At 48.0% G+C, this 19,783-nt stretch overlaps 1 protein-coding gene across 9 annotated transcripts in view; it reads right to left on the bottom strand.

Annotated features, from left to right (window-relative positions):
* Nucleotides 1-19,783, bottom strand: part of PHACTR1 (phosphatase and actin regulator 1) — a 558,036-nt gene that overhangs the window by 50,266 nt on the left and 487,987 nt on the right. For all 9 annotated transcript variants that reach the window (XM_046005870.1, XM_046005873.1, XM_046005876.1 and 6 more), the window contains one exon: nt 14,161-14,482. In XM_046005870.1, the coding sequence (XP_045861826.1) occupies nt 14,161-14,482 (322 nt within the window). The remainder of the gene's footprint in view (nt 1-14,160; nt 14,483-19,783) is intronic.

Here is a 19,783-nt window from a genome sequence, read left to right as displayed (position 1 = left end):
CCAGAATCCCTGGTATGGCTCTGAACTCTTTCTTCTTCCAGAACCTTCCCTTCTCCGCCCTCTCTATGCCTGTCAAACAGGTCTGATCGTGTCATTCTCCCTGTTAGGGCCTCTGAAGGGTCTCGCTATCAGTCTGATGATCTCCAGCCCCTCCCACATGGACACGGGGGCGTCTCACACGATGGCTCCACACTTCCGTCAACCTGGTCTGTCCCCATTCTTCACCATATGCCCAGCATTCCAGCCGCATGGGGCCACTTGCTGCTTCCCAGGCACTCTGGGAGACTTCTTGTCTCCTCCCTCTGCTCCTGCCATCGATCTGGCTCAGAACTATCCCCTCAGAGTCTGGCCTGGGGCATCCCCCGTCTTCACGGATGGCTCGGATCCCAGATCCCAGTTTTTCCGAGCATCCTTTCCTGATTTTTCCAGCGGACACCAGGCCCTTCTCTGTGCTTCCAGCTCGGCTCCCAGCTCTGTTACAGCATCTGTCACATTATGTGATGATTACATGTCTGAGCACCTCCTCCCCACCCCACTGACCATGAACGTTGCAGCCAGAGGCTGATTATCAATGCTCCTCATCTCTCAGCCCCATTTGTGTGCATGTTTTTGGAACGGATGGAAAAGTCAGTCAAATATTTGAACTGAAGTCCCCTGGAATCAGGCTGGGCCGCCCTGTGTTTTCCCACCATTGAATTCACGAAAATAACCATCCCTGTGACCTTTGCAGTCTTGCTGTTGTATGGAAAATAGCCTTATGAAAGGAAAATTAAGGTTTTGGAAATTGTGACCGGGAGTTTTTCCCTAAGAAAATAACCCAAAGAGATAAGGCACAGAGGTTTCCGCTAGGAAGGATGCCATGGTACCCACGGTGCCCTCCATCTCAGGACTGCGGGAGCACAGAACAGGTGCGAGAGGTTAAATAAGGTCATTGCATTTTCCAATTCTCCACTCACAGTCTGTCAGGCTACTTCCAATAAGACTGCCCAGAGTTTGGCCATCTTGTAAGGTAAGGTAGTTGGGTTAGATGGAATCTAAAAGATTTCTTCTTATAGGACGTTCTATAATGAATTTAAATAAACACCAAAGACCCTAAGTTATTCTCCAGGGGAGGGAGAAAGAGGAGATTCTGTTCTCCATCTGCCTAGCTCTGGATGATGTAAATTTTCCCAGCAAATACCATAGGGATGTGCATTCCACGATATTCACGAGACGTGTGATAGCTGTACCATTTTGGAGTATTTCCGTTCTACTAATTACATATACTAGGAGCTCCAGGGCACAGGGTGAAGGAGGTGGGCACCTTTCAAAGCTACTACAATAGCTAACACACGGGGTCCTTTAAGGGTCCTATAAAAGTGCTTTGAAAATGTTTATCTTCTCATTGACTCTCCACCAGAATGTGGGGCGTGAGGAAGGGTACTGCTATTATCTTGATTTTACGGAGGAGGGCGCTACGCTTCTGAGAGCATGAGGGAAGGGACCACGTGGTGGTGGTCACAGCAGGCGTGCAACTTTGGGTCTTCCCACTGCAGAGCCGGTGTCCTTTCCACCAACCATGCTGCCTTCTCCCAGAGAAGCCTCGATGACTCGGATTTTCTGGTACATGGACGTGCTCACTAAGAAATGCCATTGGCACAAAGCAAGGACAACAGGCGCTCACAGAACCCAACTGCTCTTTTGCTATGAACTTTGCTTTGAAGAGCCCCAAGGCTAGAGGCCGTTATGGAACAGGCAGGCAGGTTTGAATTCTAGACTCAGGTAGTGTAATGGTCTTAGCGGGCATAGCACAGGGCTGGGAGTGAGTGGGTGCGCAGACAGAACAGGATACGAGAGAGGGGAGACCCTAATTGGTAGGCTGAAAAATCCAACTGTGAATCATGGAGGGTTGGCACTGAAAAGGGGGACCGCATGCATTTACTGTGGCCACATTAATAGCCTATTTTGTGGAGGACAGAAAGGCTTCCCATCAACTTCCCATTTCCCTGCCTTATTTTTCCTCAGTGCCTTCTCCCTGCTTCACCACACATTACACGTTCATGGGTCTCCTCCCCCTAAAAGGTAAGCCCACGAGGATGTGGAGTCTGTTTTGTCCTCACTGACCGAAAAGGATAATTCCCTTCATGAAAAAAATGAACCAACAGGGAAGAATAAAGAAAAGTTTACCTAAAAAAGGACGTCTGGGGCGCCTGGGTGGCTCAGTGGGTTAAAGCCTCTGCCTTTCGCTCAGGTCATGATCCCAGGGTCCTGGGATCGAGCCCCTCATCGGGCTCTCTGCTCAGCAGGGAGCCTGCTTCCTCCTCTGTCTCTGCCTGCCTCTCTCCCTACTTGTGATCTCTATCTGTCAAATAAATAAATAAAATCTTAAAAAAAAAAAAAGACGTCTACCACTTAGAATAGATGCAGTAAAAACGGACAAATTCTGAAAGCTTGAGAGTAAAAGGGCAGTCCTAAATCTGTAAAAGCGTACATTCTACACTCTCTTCTCCTTCACCATGACATATCATGGACGTGAAAAGCTTTATTCGCTCCCTCAGTCCTGTCTCCATCAAGAAAAACATTTAGCAAGTGTTCCCTTTGGAAAATTCAACTCTCCTTTTAGACATTACTAAGCCAAGTAGAAGACACACAGATTGAGAGCACAAAAGTACCCCTCAGATTTCCAACCCTCTCCCCTCTGCCATTTTCCTACCATTGAAATAGTTGCACGTTTCCAAGGAATCCCTCGACTTTGAAAATTAAGCGACTATCTTATAACCTGTCATGTTTACTACTAGTGAGGGAGAGGCAGTTTTCTTTTAATAATTCATAGAGAAATGAATGCCAAAACATCTACCACAATCCAGGTTCATGACCGCAGCTGGTCTCTTTGCAAGAGAGCTTTGTATCATCGCTCTCTGTCACGTGGTAACAGAGGCAAGGCAGGGCCCTGGGCCTCAACCGTGGGTGGGGGATTACAAACCCCTCTGATACTCTTTTAGGAAATTGGGGGCAATTTTTGAAATTAAAAATCACTATTTTAAATCCTAATCTTTCTTGAAAAAAACTTGAGGACCATTTCATCATCCTTTCTAAAGAAAGACGTGTAATAAAGAGATACTGCTTTCTGGCTGCGGATTTCAGCGGCACTGCTTGTTAAAGTTTTTAAAAAGACATTAATTTCCTCAGAGGACAGAGGAACTTTATTATCTACAAATATAACACTGAAAATGAAATGAAACTTCCAGGGGAACAGCTTTTGTGATGGGATGCACACGAGTTATAAAGAGAGTTTTCAGAGGGGAGAGAGAGCAATTTTCTTCTTGGAGACCAAAAATGTGTGAGAAATTATGCTACGAACTACAGTGCCTGAGGCTGAAGAATGACAGAAATAAGCACTGAAATCCAAGAAAACAGTTAATCAGCCTCATTTGAGGCCAGCAGGCACGCACCGTGTATTTTATTATGGCCTTCTAAGATAAGAAACTCAACATTAGAGCTTTTGTCTTTCTCTTGGACTCTAGTCAGCAGGAAACTATGCTCTTCTATATATAGAGCAGAGCACTGAGCCTTCCTGAGTCGAGAATGCATTTTGAGATTCTTTTTTTTTTTTTTCCAGCAGTGGTGATGAATTTAAATTCATTCATTCATAACCCTTCTTCTTCCCTTTCCAAGGGTCAGGGACCCACGTTTCTGGAGTCCTGTCTGAGGCTGGGATGGGACACACAAAACCATAAGACACACAGAGTGTGACCCATGGCCCATCCCTGCCAGAGTTCTCCAGCTCTGATGGAGGACCCCAGCAGTGGTGGTTTCCTTCCAGAACGTCAGCCCTCCGCACTAGCACGGGCCACGCTTAGATCATGCTTGGCTGGATGGTGGCGCCGGGAGGCAGGATGCACGGCGAGGAGACCTGTGTTTGAGACCCAGCTGGGCCTCTCACTCGCTGGACATCTAGGTTGGGCTTTTCCGGTTAAACGGAGAGACCTAGCCGCCCACCTCACAGGCTTGCTCAGGGCACAGTGTGCTCCGTAAATGTCAGTGTTGGTGGTTGCTGTTTTATTGTTTTATAAGATTTTATTTATCTGAGAGAGAGAGAATGAGAGAAAGCATAAGAGCATGGAGAGTCAGAGGGGAAAGGAGACTCCCCGCTGAGCCAGGAGCCTGATGCGGGACTTGATCCTGCGACTCCAGGATCATGATCGGAGCCAAAGGCAGTCGCTTAACCAGCTGAGCCACCCAGGTTCCCCAAGGTGGTTGCTGTTTTAACTAGGGATGTGCTTAAGCAGGGACCATTCATCATAAACAAGTCGTTATGGATATTATCCATGAATTTATTAAAAACGCTTCCTTTAGTGTTTTGGTTATTTTTGGACTGAAAAATCTTTTTGGACAATGGTTCTGAGACGATCAAAAAACCAACAGTCACACATTGGGCAAGAGCAGGTTTTCTACGGATGCACATAGGAATTCAGGAGCAGATTCTCCTTCTTCTGAAAATATGCTGCCTTCTTTATCCTTTTAAGACTTCAAAAGATGGTAGTGGTGTGTCAGTCTCATTCTAACCCAGCCCCGAGCAGTTTGCTCATCACCTTAGCGGGAAAGATCTGTCCTGCTCACGGGGACATCACGTTGCACTGAAATCGCATCACACCCCTGGGAATCGCAGTCACATTATAAAACAACATCGACGCACAGCCACTTAGAAGTAAGATATTGACGGTTCTGGCCTTAAGAGGTCAGAGAAAATGGTCACTGATACAAGAAAGAGAATCCTTCCGTGGAAACGCGTTTCATTTAAGTATGTACGTGGGTTCACAGACGATAAACAAAACCCTGAACTACTTTGAACAGATGCTACTTCACAAGCCAATGACATTTGGGTCTTTGGTTTCGTTCTTGCCAGGCCACCAAGGCACGTCTGCTTATCATCACCGAACACTCTGATTTGCAGACAGAAGCGTTCTTAGCACAAGCCAACCCCATAATTAGATTGTTATGGCGACGAGAAACCTTGGAAATCATTTAATTCATGACCAGGAATTATTCTTTAGAATTTCCTATGGCCCTTGAGGCCACGTGAAAAAAAGCAGTTGTTCCCGTGGAATGTATTTATACTAGGATTATAAATGAATTGTGCTCTTTGGAAGGTCTCAAAGTAATTATGGAATAATATGATTAAGAAAGACCACTGACGTTATTAACTGTGGGTCTACCACAACACTTGGCATGCGGCATTCAGTAAATATTACGAAGAGTTCAAGTTGGTTTTGGAATCTTTCCTGCATCTGGTTGACCATCACTGGTCTGGATTTGTTAACACAGATGCACAACTAATATCCTGGAAGAGGAAAAACCATTCTATTTCCAGAAACAGTCAGAGTCCAGTTAACAACCTACTTCAACCTATCTCATGCGAGGTTACCAAGTTGGACAGGTCCTGAGCAGACGATCTCCCCTGTTGGTTTCCCTTTATGAAACACACGAGTGAACCATCTGAGACAGCTGTTAGCCTAGCCGCCTCGAAGACCTCCAGGACCCTCTCCAGCGGTTCCTGGGTTCTTCTGTATGTCGGATTACAATCTTGTGTTATTTCTCTCATTCTCAACGATTGGTCTTCTACAGACTTGGGGAGTGACTACCAACTTCCTGCCTTTTCATAAAAATCTCACCAACCATTTGGAGACAGTCTATCACTCCCTCCTCTCATCTGCCTAGAATGTTCACTAATTTCCCTTCTCCCTCTTCATCTGGTCATTCCCATCTTCGGGATTTCAGCTGAGATGCAGATCTCCAGAGAAGCCCACCCTGAATCCCACCTACCGAGCTGACCCCCTACTGTATGCCGCCCTCCCGCCCTGACTCCCCAGTGGATGCTGCCTGCAGAGTCTGCATGCCCTGGGGCAGGAGCCCTCCACACCTGGTTCACGGCTCTATCTCCAGGGTCAAGTACACAGCGTGGTCCAGGAAAGGCACTCAATAAAAAATTGCTGACTGCTCTTACAGATGCTATGGAAACACAGGTACCTTCCTTTTTAAGTGTCAGAACTTTCCTGTTCTAGCTGTTGAGGGATTCTCGGGTAGGAAAAGGTAGAGGAAAAGTGAATTTATCAGAGATGTATTTATCTGTCCACTCGGAGACCCATGTGTAGTAAGCAAATGCATCCTCTGTAGAGCTCAATGTCTGCTGCTTAAAATTTCCTAAACCAAAACTCAGTGGGTGAAAAATAAAACGGTATTAAGAATATCAATTATTGATATACATGAGGAGTAATGGGAACAAAAATGTGGATTTTTTTGCTTTTTTAGTTCCAATGCAGAGATTTCAATGACTCCTTCCATGCTAATACACTAGTCAGGATGCCCTCCTCACCCACCTTTCACCTACTTGTGCTTATCTTTCAGATCTCTGTAAATTCCTAAAATTCTGGAAGTTAACTTTTAGTCTCAGTTGGAGGATACTGGAGACAGCTGGATGATCCAATATGAAACCCTACACCTCACTAGTTTGCTAGAAGAGCCAAGGATGGTCACTTGCCCCATTTTATCGTCTACAACGAATATGGTGCCAGAGAATTAAATGAAGGTACAACGAACTTCAGGGGGTATAGTTCCTCATCAGCATTACAGGATCTTAAAGTCAAGTCTGCTATTACTGGTGACAAGCAAAGAGCTATGTGCAACTTTAAAGGAAGACATTTTTCCTTTTTTCTAATATCTACAAAAACAGAATTCACACAGCTCAACAACCAGCTGGCGAGCGTACCCACGACTAAAGCTTGCTTCTACAGTTAAGGGAATTTCTAAGGGAACATTAAACGTTAGATTAAAATACCTTTCTAGGGACACCTGGGTAGCTCAGTTGGTTTGGTGACTGCCTTTGGCTCAGGTCATGATCCTGGAGTTCTGAGATTGAGTCCCGCACTGGGCTCCCTGATCGGTGGGGAGTCTGCTTCTCCCTCTGACCCTCCCACTTCTCATGCTCTCTTTCTCTCTCTCTCTCAAATAAATAAAATCTTTTAAAAAAAAAACCTTTCTATTTGAAGCTCAGAAGAACTTAATAACGTTCATTTAATAAATGTTTGCTGAGTATTTGCTACATGACAGGTCCCACCCAGGATAGTTGGGAGGGAAGACAAGGCTGGTCCCTGCCCCCATCTAAGAGAAAATATACACACACAACTGGGGCAGTGTGTAGACAGACACAGCCCAGAAGGAGACAGACCTCCCCCTGGGGATCTGAGAAGGGGTCAAGGAGGACATGGTATTTCTTGAAAAACAAGTAGAATTTTGCTCTGCAAACAAAGAAGGAGTGCGTGGCGGAGGAAAGGAGAGTGCATTCCAGACAGGGAGTGTTCAACATGTTAGGATCATGAGAAAAATACAAAGGGTTAAAGACACCATCACTTAATATTTATATAACTTGTGTGTTGGGAGAACACAAAGTTCAACAGGGACAAAGACCATCAGTTTCACTCTAAATATTTTCGACAGGGAGTAGGTTAAGAACCTAACCATAGTGGCTACCCAGGACTCCACATTCATTCATTCATTCATTCATTCGTTCATTCATTCACACGGTTGTTTACTCACTCCAACATTTATTAAGCATCTATCGTGACTATAAGCCAAGCCCCATTCTAGGTGCTCAGCATACAAGCCCGAACGAAACAGTTCTCACCTCTGTGGACCGTATATTCTATTAGGTGAGAAGAGCAATAAGCAAAATGAAAAGCCAGCAATATGGGCTGTTACATGGGGGAAAGGCTACAAAAAGAATAAAGAGAGGCTGGAGAACACGCTGTGTTGGGAGAAGGGTTGTAGTGTTAAGTAGGGAGATCAGGGAGGGTCTCCCTGAGGTGGTGACAATTGAGAAGAGACCCCAGGAAGGTGAGGGAGGGAGGCCTGAGTGTGTGTGAAGGAAGAACAGTCTAGAATGAGGGAACAGTCAGCACAAAGGCCCTTTGTCCGAGGGCACCTGGCATGTTGAAGGCTGCGAGAACAGCGAGAGGCCTTTGTGGTGGGCAAGGGTGGGCAGTGTGGAGAACAAGTCAGGGAGATGTCAGGGGTCCGTGCCGTGCTGGCCTTCTTTGCTTTTCACTCGTAAGTGGGCTGGAAGGCCAAAGAAGCATTCTGCGCACGGACATTATTATGGGTTATCACGTCCCCCTCAAAATTCATGTGTTTGAATCCTAATCCTAGTACCTCAGAATGGGCCTGCCTCTGGAGACAGAGTCTTTTTTTTTAAATTTTTAAAAGATTTTACTTATTTATGTATTTATTTGACAGAGAGGGACACAGTAAGAGAGGGAACACAAGCAGGGGGAGTGGGAGAGGGAGAAGCAGGCTCCCCCCTGAGCAGGGAGCCTGATGCGGGACTCGATCCCAGGACCCTGGGATCATGACCTGAGCCGAAGACAGCCACTTAACAGGCTGAGCCACCCAGGCGCCCCTGACAGTGTCTTTAAAGGAGCGACTGAGCAAGATGAGGTCGTTGGGGTTGGGGGTTGGGGTGGGGTTCTAACTAAATGGTGATCTTTTAAGAGCAGGAGATTAGGACACAGACACACACAGAGGGAAGACCACAAGAGGACCCAGGGAGAAGCTGGCTGTCTACGAGCCAAGGAGAGAGGCCTCAGAGGAAACCATTCCTGCTGACAGTCAGATCTTGGACTTCGAGCCTCCACAGCTGTGAGAACATAAATTCCTGCTGTTTAGGCTGCCCAGTCCGTGGTACTGGGCTGTGGTCCTGGCAGACTAAGGCTGTCAAGACCTGATTTTTGTTACCTGTCGTCTGTGTGACTGAACGGCAGGAGAGGAGGCAGGAGACCAGGCAGCAGGGACAATGGGGTCAGGCCACTGGGTGGGAAGTGGCTCATCGCTGAGACATATTCTCCGTGTAGACCTAACAGGATTTGCCAACCCCTCAGACATGAGGTACAAGAGAAAGAAGGGTGCCAGGGGTGACCCCAAGATTTCTGGCCTGAGTGACCGGAAGGACGAATATCCCTTTTCCTTAACTAAGAGGGACTCCTTTAAAGTGTATTCCCTCAAGAATCTTCCCCAAATTCCTTCAGGGTCAACAGGGATACAGATCCCATCTTCCTTTTACCAACAGGGAAGCCAGAGCACAGGGAACGGATGAACTGAATTAAGATGAGAAAGAAAATTAGTGGCTGATTAGGATTTTAAGTCTGAATCCCAGGATTTATGTCAATTAAACCACAGAGCTTACTGCAGATATTAAAAATGGCATGATACCTGAAATGAGAAAATGTCACTTTCAAAAAAGACATGAATCATCAGGGAAGGAAACAAACGAAGACCATGTCATTTCAGGAAATGGATACAAACAAAATCTTCGATAAGACTGAATCAAACCCATTTGTAACGTGCTTTCAGGGGCACGGAGGGTGGATTTTTATGTAATCTGGGAGAACACTCACCATGGTTTCCTGGACATTTTCACTGCGTGCCATGCGATAAGACGATGGATTTGGACGGAAGAAGACCCCTGTTCTTCGCAAACAACCCTGACGAGGCTGGTGGTGGGGTTATTACACCTGGTTTACAGATGAGGAATCGAAGGCAAAAAGAAGTGGTGCCTGCGGCTGACATCCGGGCAGTTCGACTGTGGAACCCCGTGATGCGGGGGTCCCCTCCCGGTGGCTGTCCTGCCGGGGGCTGTCCCGCGACTTTGGATAAATATGGCACTCTTCACGTCTGCGTCAACTTCATCTCTAGCTCCCTCCTCCTGCACCCCTCCCCCACATCTGGTGAGCCAACGCTGTACGTGACCATGTCAGTAACATGTCACGTGTTACCATGGAACATGTCACATGGTTGCGTCGTGGAGGAAGGCCAGGTTAGAGCAGTGATTAAGAACTTGCTCCTGTCTACAGCATCATTATCAACAACAGCCGAACTGTGGAGAGGGCACAAATGTCCCCCGACTAATGAAGGGATAAAGAAGATGTGACGTGTATCTACGGCGGAGTCTTACTCGGCCATCAAAGAGAAGGCTACCTTGCCATTTGCAACAACATGGATGGAGCCAGAGGGTATTATGCTAGCTGAGTGAAGTCAGAGAAGACAAATGCCTTATGATCTCATTTACGTGTGAAGTTTAAGAAAGAAAATAGATGAACATATGGGAAGGGGGGAGAAGAAGAGAGGAAAACAAACCATAGGAGACTGAGTGATGGAGAACAGAGGGTAGATGGAGGGAAGGGGGTGGGGGATGGGCAGTAAGGAGGGCACTCGTCGCGATGAGCACTGGGTGTTGTACCTAAGGTATGAATCACTGAATTCTATTCCAGAAACCAACATCGCCTGGTATGTTAACTACGTAAAACTTAAATTAAAAAAAAAAAAGGAACTTGTTCACACAAATCGGAGCAGATTAAGTGTCCTTGAGAGAACATGAGCAAGATGGTAATGGGTCTACAGACAATTTCGGTAAATGGTTATTATAATGAACTTGGGATTATTTGGTGTGGAAGAGAGAAGCCCTTAATAAAGCCACACTGGTAGAGACCTTCGACGATTTGGAAACTTTTCACAGGAAAGGAAGACTAGAAATAGAACGGAAGGGGTCTGAGTTAGGAGAAGTAAAACTTATAACTTACTATAAGAAACCCGGTGATGGGGGCGCCTGGGTGGCTCAGTGGATTAAGCCGCTGCCTTCGGCTCAGGTCATGATCTCAGGGTCCTGGGATCGAGCCCCACATCGGGCTCTCTGCTCTGCAGGGAGCCTGCTTCCTCCTCTCTCTCTGCCTGCCTCTCTGCCTACTTGTGATCTCTCTCTCTCTGTCAAATAAATAAATAAAATCTTTTAAAAAAAAAAAAAAAAGAAACCCGGTGATGATCATACCTTCCCAACAGTGGGGTGGCCTCTCTGGGGACTTTGGGGGGCTCCTGCTCGTGCAGGGAGAGGAAAGCAAATGGTCAGGAAGGCTGCGACAGGCAGTGGACTGGTTGCCTGGATACTGTCTATGGCCCCTTCTACAACAGGGCTATTTGTTCAGATTTATGGCCCAAAGCCCGGCATTAATGCTCCTTAATTCTTCATTTGGTTTTCACGGGACTTTACAGTGTTTCATCAGGAACCGACCATGGGAATGCACCAAGGCCGGCAGGTGACATTCTATTAGACCTTGGGGCTTCGTGGCCGGCTCACCTAAGCGCTCGGGAATGTTTCTTCCCACTTGCCATGTTTTTTGGGGGTCACTGGAAATTGCCAGAAGAGAGAAAGGATTCCTTCTTTCTCTGTTAAGCTTGGTGAGACCAAGGATGAAATCATGTTGACAGGCAAAAGGGAGGATTTGGAGGCAGCTAAAGGGAGGGTAGTGTCACCAAAGACAGTGGCAGAGCCCACGCTGGTGAGAGGTGGCCTGTGACCCCCGTTGCTTCAGATCTGTCCAGGACTTCTGGAAGTCCTGGGGACGCACAGAAAAAATCTCTCCATCTTTATTTGTTTGGGAAGAAGAGACCTCTCTCTCTCTGGAGGGTGATCTTGTTCGAGTGATGTCCACATTGCCCTGGCTGCTCTATCAGAACAACCCTGTCCTTGACCTAAGGTGGGAGGGGAGGGAGAAGGAGGGAGTGAGAGCCCGAGGGTGGCAGGAATCACGGGGAATGGCCTTGGCCCAGCTGCCAACATCAGGCTCTTCCCTCTCCTGGCCCCTCTTTCCATATCTCATCTGTTCTCTTTGATTCATTTCAGTAAAGAACCTGACCTGATTTAGGTCCAACAAACCTACCCACTGGTCAACACACGGCTGAAATATTCTACAAATACACACAGAAATTCCTGAACCAAAAAACGGTGTGTCTCTGTCGGTCAGGACTTCCCACTGAGCCTTTTAAAATGGCTTATTTTAGTAGAAACACATTTAGCAACTACCACGCTCCCTTGAGGATCTTTTTCAATTGATTAAAGCTCCTGGGAGATACAAAGACTTACTAGGCAGACTGCGGGTGTGGAGAACCGGAATCAGGCTGACTGTGAGCTCTCTTCAGGAGGAAGCCCCAGGCTTGAGGACATGACGCCTTGACTTACTACCTAGGACGGTGCTTTTCAAAGCGTCTGTGAGGAAGAACCCATTTTGTTGGCTGGCTGGTCAGTGTATTCATCTATTTTAATTTTCAATCTATCACAAACTGATGCTTTTGTAAAATATAATAAAAAACCTAAAAAATGAAACCCTTTTTATTATCAGATTCAACAGACACAAAATCATTCTGTCAAATCACTATAAAAGCATCTAAAAACCTGGCTTCAGTTTCTGTACTGATAGGGTTACAGGTGGGCAACGAGCAGTCTGCAGAGCCCTCTTGCGAAGCCAGCATCGGGGAACTGACTTCGCCTTCCTTAGTTTCTCTGCTTACTCGGTTCTCCCTAGGTCACTGAAGATTAAGATGATAATAAAGATATATCGAAGACTAAAAAGTGCCATCCACATTTAAAATGACTACTTTATCAATGGTAACAGCAGTTAAGAAGGATGCCAAGGGGCCAAAGAAAGCTTTCTTCAGCGAGGGAGGATATTAACGCGCCATCAAGTCAGAATCCCAGCAACAGCTACTTCCCTTGGAATCACTTAGAGCCCAAACACAGAGTACTTGGCGGAGATTCGGGAAACGATCACAGAAAGCTCCTGACCATGTCCATCCTGCCTCTGGCTCTCTGCCTGGTGACCAGCAGGCCCCCCAAGACTGCAACTTTCCCATTGGCAGGACCGAGCTAACAGCTGTCATTACTCCGGGACAGGCACTCGGGGTCCCAAGCTCAGACACATCTTGCAGGGCGGGTGGACTGCACCACTTCTTGTCATGCTAGGGAATTAGGGCAAGCAACATGCCTTGGAATCACGTTGGGAAATCTGGGAGGAGTGGGGTGGTATTTGAACACACACAGAGGCGTGAACAATTCAGACGGAGTCCTCTTTCCAGATCTCCCAGCAGGGCTACTTGGAGGGGATTCTGGTTGAAAAGGGGGCTGTGTCAGGTGCAGCTAAACACTAAAGACTCAGTAATCAGGCTCCAGCCCTCCGTGTCCTTCATCAACAAGAACAAGGGCATGCCTTCCACTTCTCCCAATCCCACTGCTTTCCCACAGCCCTCCTGCCAGCTCTCATCTTTTCTTATTTACATTCAAATTGCCTTTTTCCTTTCTTTGAGAGACAGCACAGGCATGAGCAGGGGGAGGGGGAGGGGGAGGGAGAGAACTCAAGCTGACTCCTGCTGAGCGCAGAGCCCTATCTGGGGCTCCATCTCACCACCCTGAGAGCCTGACCTGAGACGAGATCAAGAGTTGGACGCTTAACCGACTGAACCACCCAGGCGCCCCTGTCTTTTTGTATCATAAAACAATACACGCAAAGTAAAAAAGCAGTATGGAAAGGTATGAAATATAAAAGTAAAAGAATTTCTCTCCCATCTCCCCACCTGGGGGGTAACCACTATTTTTTTTTTTAAGATTTTATTTATTTATTTGACAGACAGAGATCACAAGTAGGCAGAGAGGCAGGCAGAGAGAGAGAGGAGGAAGCAGGCTCCCTGCAGAGCAGAAGCCTGATGCGGGGCTCGATCCCAGAACCCTGGGATCATGACCTGAGCCGAAGGCAGAGGCTTTAACCCACTGAGCCACCCAGGTGCCCCAGGTAACCACTATTAATAATTATATGTATATGCTTTCAAAAACGTTAAGCCTTATAAAAGCGTATGTGTTATATATATAACACACATATGTTATTCTTTATATAAATTTATGTATTTAGATATACTTACGTGTAAATATATATATTAATATATTTATATCAAGTACTTAATTTATATCAAATATTTATAATTAAAATCTATATTAAATATATTAATATATCACACATATTAGTACATTTATGCATATTATGCTATTTATATAGTACATGCGTGTATACATATATGTTACATTTTCTTTTTGATAAATGTGATTGTTCTATAGTTTGGCAACAGGCAACACTATTTTTTTTTTCTTTCACACTTTCCTTGACATTCAGTGTTTGGTCTGATTTTACTTTCAAACTTTTCCCCTAGCGAGGATGAGCCCTTACCCTGCCTGGTCTTAACATTCCTGAGTCCTGGTCAGATCCCCCAAACCACGCCCCCCAGGCAAGACCCCTCCCCTCCCCCACCAATTACCTTTCCAGCCTCTGCATGGTCATGGCCAGCGTTTTGTTCAGCTCCTCGATCATCCTGCAGCCAGAGGGGTGCATGGGGAGGGAGCCGGTGGTGGAGGGAAGGTGCGGGCCGAGACTGCCGTACTGCAGCTGGTGTTGGATCTGGGATGGCAGGACCGTGTGGTGGTGCTGGGCCCCACTCTGCTGGCCGCTCTTCTGGGCGGCATAGGATGCCAGGGAGAGGTCTGGCCCCCCGACAGGCATGCAGATCATGACTTTCTTTGGAGGTAGCGGCGGTGACAGTTTCACTGGCAGACAAGGCAATTTCACAGGGGCGCCAGGATCTGCAGCAAAAGGAGGGCGAGAGGCAGCCATGAGTTTGGGGGCACGGGCAGAAGCCTGGACCATTGCATGGGCGCCCACCCTGGGACTGTGGGCACGGACGTGGGCCCGGAGACGAAATGCACCGGCTGAAGACATCAGTGAGCACACAGTGACTCTTATCTCCTGCTGAAAGCGGGTCCTGGGGACCCAGGCAAGCATTAGCGACGTGTCACACAGCTTCCAGGCTAAGTAAGGCTCACCGGCAGCAGGAAGGGGGAATGAACACAGCACATCCGCTGTTCATGGAAGCCCATGGAACTTCGAGGAGACCTGTTCTAGGGTACAGCATGATGTCTACAGCTTTGTCACCGTCCTGTGAAAATATCCTCTCCGCTGGCGCACTCTAATGGGCACGGGACTAGAAGCCAGTCCTACTTCAGATCCATGAACAGCGTGAACCTCCACAAGTGATGTCCCTGCTGCTAGCCCTAATGCCCTCCCCTGTCACCTGGGCACGATGCTTTACGAGGGCTCGCAGTCACACAGCGGGCTCGGGTGCCCCAGTGGAGGCAAGGCTTCTGTGGTCTGTGTGCTGTGTCGCTCATCTCCCCTGTCCACACAGGACCTCTGTGAGGTCTGAGCTCAGCGGCGGGACTGATTGGCCCACTCACGTGGCAGCCACAGTTGGGTTGTTCAAACTGTAGGAAGACTCCAACAAGTACTCCTAGGCCCTGGGGGGACCTGCACATGCCCAGCACCCCTAAGTCTCAGGACTGTGGCTCTGAAGCTTCCCAGAGATGCTCCAAACTCAGGGGAGCTGCAGGACAGACCAGTCCTCCGGTCATCTTTGGGACAACCTTGCAAATTCCTGGAAATTATCTAGCCCCGGTAGGGGGCAGGGTTCAGTCCTGTGGGCTGCAGGCTGGCCTGGGAGAAGCTCGGCCAGGCGGGGGTGGGGAAGGCTGGACGGCCCGCGTCAGAGCGCTCCCCTCTTCACACCTGGTGTCTACACGGGGAGGACCACAGGGTTTTGTGTCCTGCTCCTTGAAGCCTTAGACTTTTCTCCATCTGTCTGTCTGTCTACTTTGAGTGTGGCCTTCTCCAGTTTCATTTCCCCTCAGTCCTACCAAAGTGATGTCCCGAGGGCACCAATCTGCTGTCCCACCTTCGTTTAAACCCCACCGATGGCCTAGAAATAAATCCCATCTTCCTGAGGCACCATCCAAACCTTCCAAGGTCTGCGTGCTGGTTAGCTCTCTGTGGCCACACTTTACCTCCTGAACTCCTCCTAGCTTATCTGAAAAGCCTTAGATCAGAGTCTCCTATGACACTCACTGCTTTTCTCCTGTGCATTTTCCTTATTTGCTGGCCCCCAAATTCACTCTCCGCCCTCCCCTAAATCCCACAGGGTGGCTGTTGTCCCTCACACTCTCCGCATGGGCTGTTGTGGACTTCCGTCGTCTCATCAAGGCTCCCCTCCCTCAGCAGAACATTGCTCCTGCCTCAGAGAGAAACCCGAGAGGTGCGCAGGCGAGACCTCTCCTTCCCTCCAGAACTTTCATGTTCTCCAAACTACCTGACGTTCCCACACCCCAGGGCTTCTGCCGCTTCCCTCCTCCGTATGGAGTATTCCTCTCTGTTTTGTCTTCCGGGCCCATTCCTCCTCTCCCCTCAAGATGCAACTCAAAAATTACCTCCCCCGAGAAGCCCTCCTGGGTTCTCACATTGCTCCTTCCATTCCGCACCCAGTGGGCCTCCTGTGGGTGTGAGGTGGGTCGGCGCTCATAGCAGCGGGGGCAACAGCGATGGCGGAGAGCACTCTAGCCGCCCCTAACCCCGTGCCAGATGCTAAATGCTTCTCACTTCGATCCTCACAGCAACCCTGGCATGTCGAAAGATTATCATCTCGTTTTTGCGGATGATGCCCCTGGGCTCTGAGGACACCGAATGGCACCTCCTGGCTGCACAGCTGTCTGCCCTCTGCTGGAGAACCAGGACCTCAAATAGCGTGTCACTCTCTTCTTAGCGTCTTGTATGGTGCCCCACAGCAAGGGGCTCACATGTTTAGAGAACGAGCTGACGTTCCGACACTCTGTGGTGGGCTGAATTGGCACCTTCCCCCAGAAATAGATGCTCTCCTACCTCTCTAAGGGACATGAGCATAAAATGAAAAACAACTTTAGGACTACGCAGCTGGGGGTGTGTGGACACTGAATTATGGATCCTACAGCTGACATACATGGAAACCCAACCATTCCAGGGGGCCTGGTCGGCTTGCTCCCCAATGCCAGAACGCCAACCAGTCTCAACCACAGGGCTCCCTGATGTCCCTCTACAATCATCCCGTTTGTCACCATCCCCCATGCATAGGACACAAGGCAACCTAACTATGTTCAGGTGCATGACCAATGGTGCTCTCTCGAAAGTGACCAAGGGGCAGAAACCCACCCCGTGTCCACTTCCTGCTACTGAAGGGTCCGCTCCCTTGGCCCTTGGAAGGCTTTGCACAACCCTAGCAAATGCATTGTGTCCGGACGTGTTAAGGGTTTATATCCAAGAACGTTTACCCGTTATTCCTTCCTTTGTGTTCTAGCTGTCTATCTAAGGCAGGTAGGCTCTCAGTCGCTTGGACAGGAGGAAACAGAGCCAAGAGGGCAGCATGGAACCGTTTCCCTCGGAAGGAACGGTGAGGACCTTGGGTTCTACCATGTTGCTAAGCTACACCTTCCTGCACACACTCAACCACCATGCTTCCTGCCGCCACTTCTGCAGCAAAGTGTACTTGGTTTCTTTGCTAGGAAAATGGCCAAGAGGACACCAGAAATTCTACTGAAACAGGCGAGGAGGTAATGACCAAATTAAGGGACATGGTTACTTTCATTGCTTGAGAAAAGAGATACTGGGGTCCTAGAGGAAAACTTTCTCTTTTTTCTGCCTGTGTTTCTTTTATGGATCGTTTCACTATACACAGTCATCAATTAAACAGGAGTAGGAAATGAGGATGAATTACGTAAAATAGTCTTTTAGCTCAGTAGATTTGGTAAAAAGGAAGGAAACTGAGGAAAACGTTAAGATGAGGAATTACTGGCTTTCCGTGAATTAGCTCTGTAATCCCCGCCTTTTTCCAACATGGTAGACAAAGGAGGGGAGTCTAGGCAGCTCAGATCTTTAGTAACGCTCCGTGTCTATTTTTATGTCTTTATGATATCTTCAGACCAAGTGATGGCTCATAACAGATCTGGAGCCCTCTCTACCCCGTCTGCCATTCTGAGTTTGTCGCTTTATCTTTGTCCTTTGCAAACTTCTGTGTTCTCTGCCCCCTTGAGTACCAGTCTGGGACCTCATCTCCTCTTGTAGGGTGGGTAACAGGGCCCACCCATCTGCACCCTGCACCAGACATCTTCCTCCAGCACACGTCACGCTGGAGGTCCCCCAAGCACTCCCTGCCTGGCAGGGCTGCGGGGCATCTAGCCCCGCCCAGCGCCGGCAGGTGCTTCTGTCCTGTCCTGCATCTCCCTGGTCACTCTGGGCAAGCCAGCTTCCCCAGTGGGTTTCCCAGTAACCATGCAACTTTCTCAGGGCCTTAGTCACACCGCCCCCCTTCAACACTCTCCCTGCCCGATAATCAGAATTGCATTAACCCTTCAAAGTATAACTAAAGACTGGACTCCCCCTTACAGCCTTTCCTGCTCCTAGTCAAGGCCAATAGCATTTGGATGGCCCCTCCTATGCCCATTTCTGCCCCCCTCCCCCCCCGCAGAGTGCCCAGAGTAGAGCACAACAAAGCCCAAAATCCTATAGGCTCCTGGTTCTCAACCCCAGGGGTGCGCTAGCCTCAGACTGATGCAGACCGCCCCTCTCCAGGGATTCTATGCAGGATGGTGGGCAGATGCCAGCTTTGTGTCTTTTTTTCTTTTTTTTTTGTAAGATTTTATTTATTTATTTGACAGAGAGAGAGAGAGAGAGAGAGCAAGAGAGGGAACATGAGCTAGGGGAGAGGGAGAAGCAGGCTTCCCAGCTGAGTAGGGAGCCTGACGCGGGGCTCGATAACAGGATCCTGGGACCATGACCTGAGCTGAAGGCAGAAGCTTAACGACTGAGCCACCCAGGCGCCCCACATTTGTGGCTTTTAAAAGTCATGTTTGAAAACCACTCAGCCTCTCACTCTTGTCCTTTTCTCTGAAAACAAAACAAAAAAGAGTGCTAATTCCTTTTTCTTTTTTTTACGTAGATGCCGCATCTAGCACAGAGCCCAGTGATGCCGGACTGAACTCACGACTCTGAGATTAAGACTCATGCTGAAATCAGGAGTCAGATGCTCACCTGACTGAGCCACCCAGGTGTCCCAAGAGCACTGATTTTTTTTTAAGATTTATTTATTTATTTGACAGAAAAAGATCACAAGTAGGCAGAGAGGCAGGCAGAGAGAGAGGAGGAAGCAGGCTCCCTGCCAAGCAGAGAGCCTGATGTGGGGCTCGATCCCAGGACTCTGAGATCATGACCTGAGCCGAAGGCAGAGGCTTTAACCCACTGAGCCACCCAGGCAACCCCCCAAAGCACTAATTCTTAAGAGAGTTCTTGGACAACTTGCGACAGACCCCCGATGCTTGCTAGAAGTTTGTATTCCTGGCCTTCACCTCTGACCTACTGAAGGAGAGTCTTGGGGCCAGGTATTTGGATTTTACATGCTTCCCAGGTGCTCAGCATACTCAGGGGTAAGAGGAAAGAATCGGGGGCAATCACGGATCTAGGGGTGCCAACCTGCTTGGAGTACAATGCTGCCCAGGGAGGAGATACGATGCCTCGGTTCCACCCAGCCCCTGAGCCCACGTTCGCCGAGTGGTCAGCGGCACGGTCTCCAAGTTCTATATCTATGCCCTCCACATATAAAAACTCAAACACTAATTTGTAGGAAACTGATTTACAAAGCTATACCGTGTAAGATCTATTCACCTAATGACTACCTTTGCCTAAATCTAACACTGCAATTAAGAGATTTGTCTTAAAACCAATTTGTCTAATGGCATTTCCAATTAAATTTTATATTTATAAAAATCACTTATGGATGCACACTTTGTGCATGAAAAGATTTCTTCTATCCTTGTGTGTGAATTTTTTTCTGTTTTATTTGCCTTAGAATACTTTAAGGACATTTCAGACAAGTTTGCCTCAAGAGCCTTTTTTCACAATTTTGTCTCAAGCAATACATAATCAGATGTTTAGCTTTTCCTGCCAACTTGATTCTGTGCATTAGAGCCCTCCTGTTTCCTTCTTGCTGATTTTCCTATGTCCTATGCGTGCTATATGCGTGTATTAAGCAA

Source organism: Meles meles, chromosome 5, assembly GCF_922984935.1.
Source record: "Meles meles chromosome 5, mMelMel3.1 paternal haplotype, whole genome shotgun sequence".
In the NCBI taxonomy this organism is placed as follows: domain Eukaryota; kingdom Metazoa; phylum Chordata; class Mammalia; order Carnivora; family Mustelidae; genus Meles; species Meles meles.
Note: the sequence above shows the minus strand (reverse complement) of the source record. Positions and strands in the feature narration are given on the sequence as shown.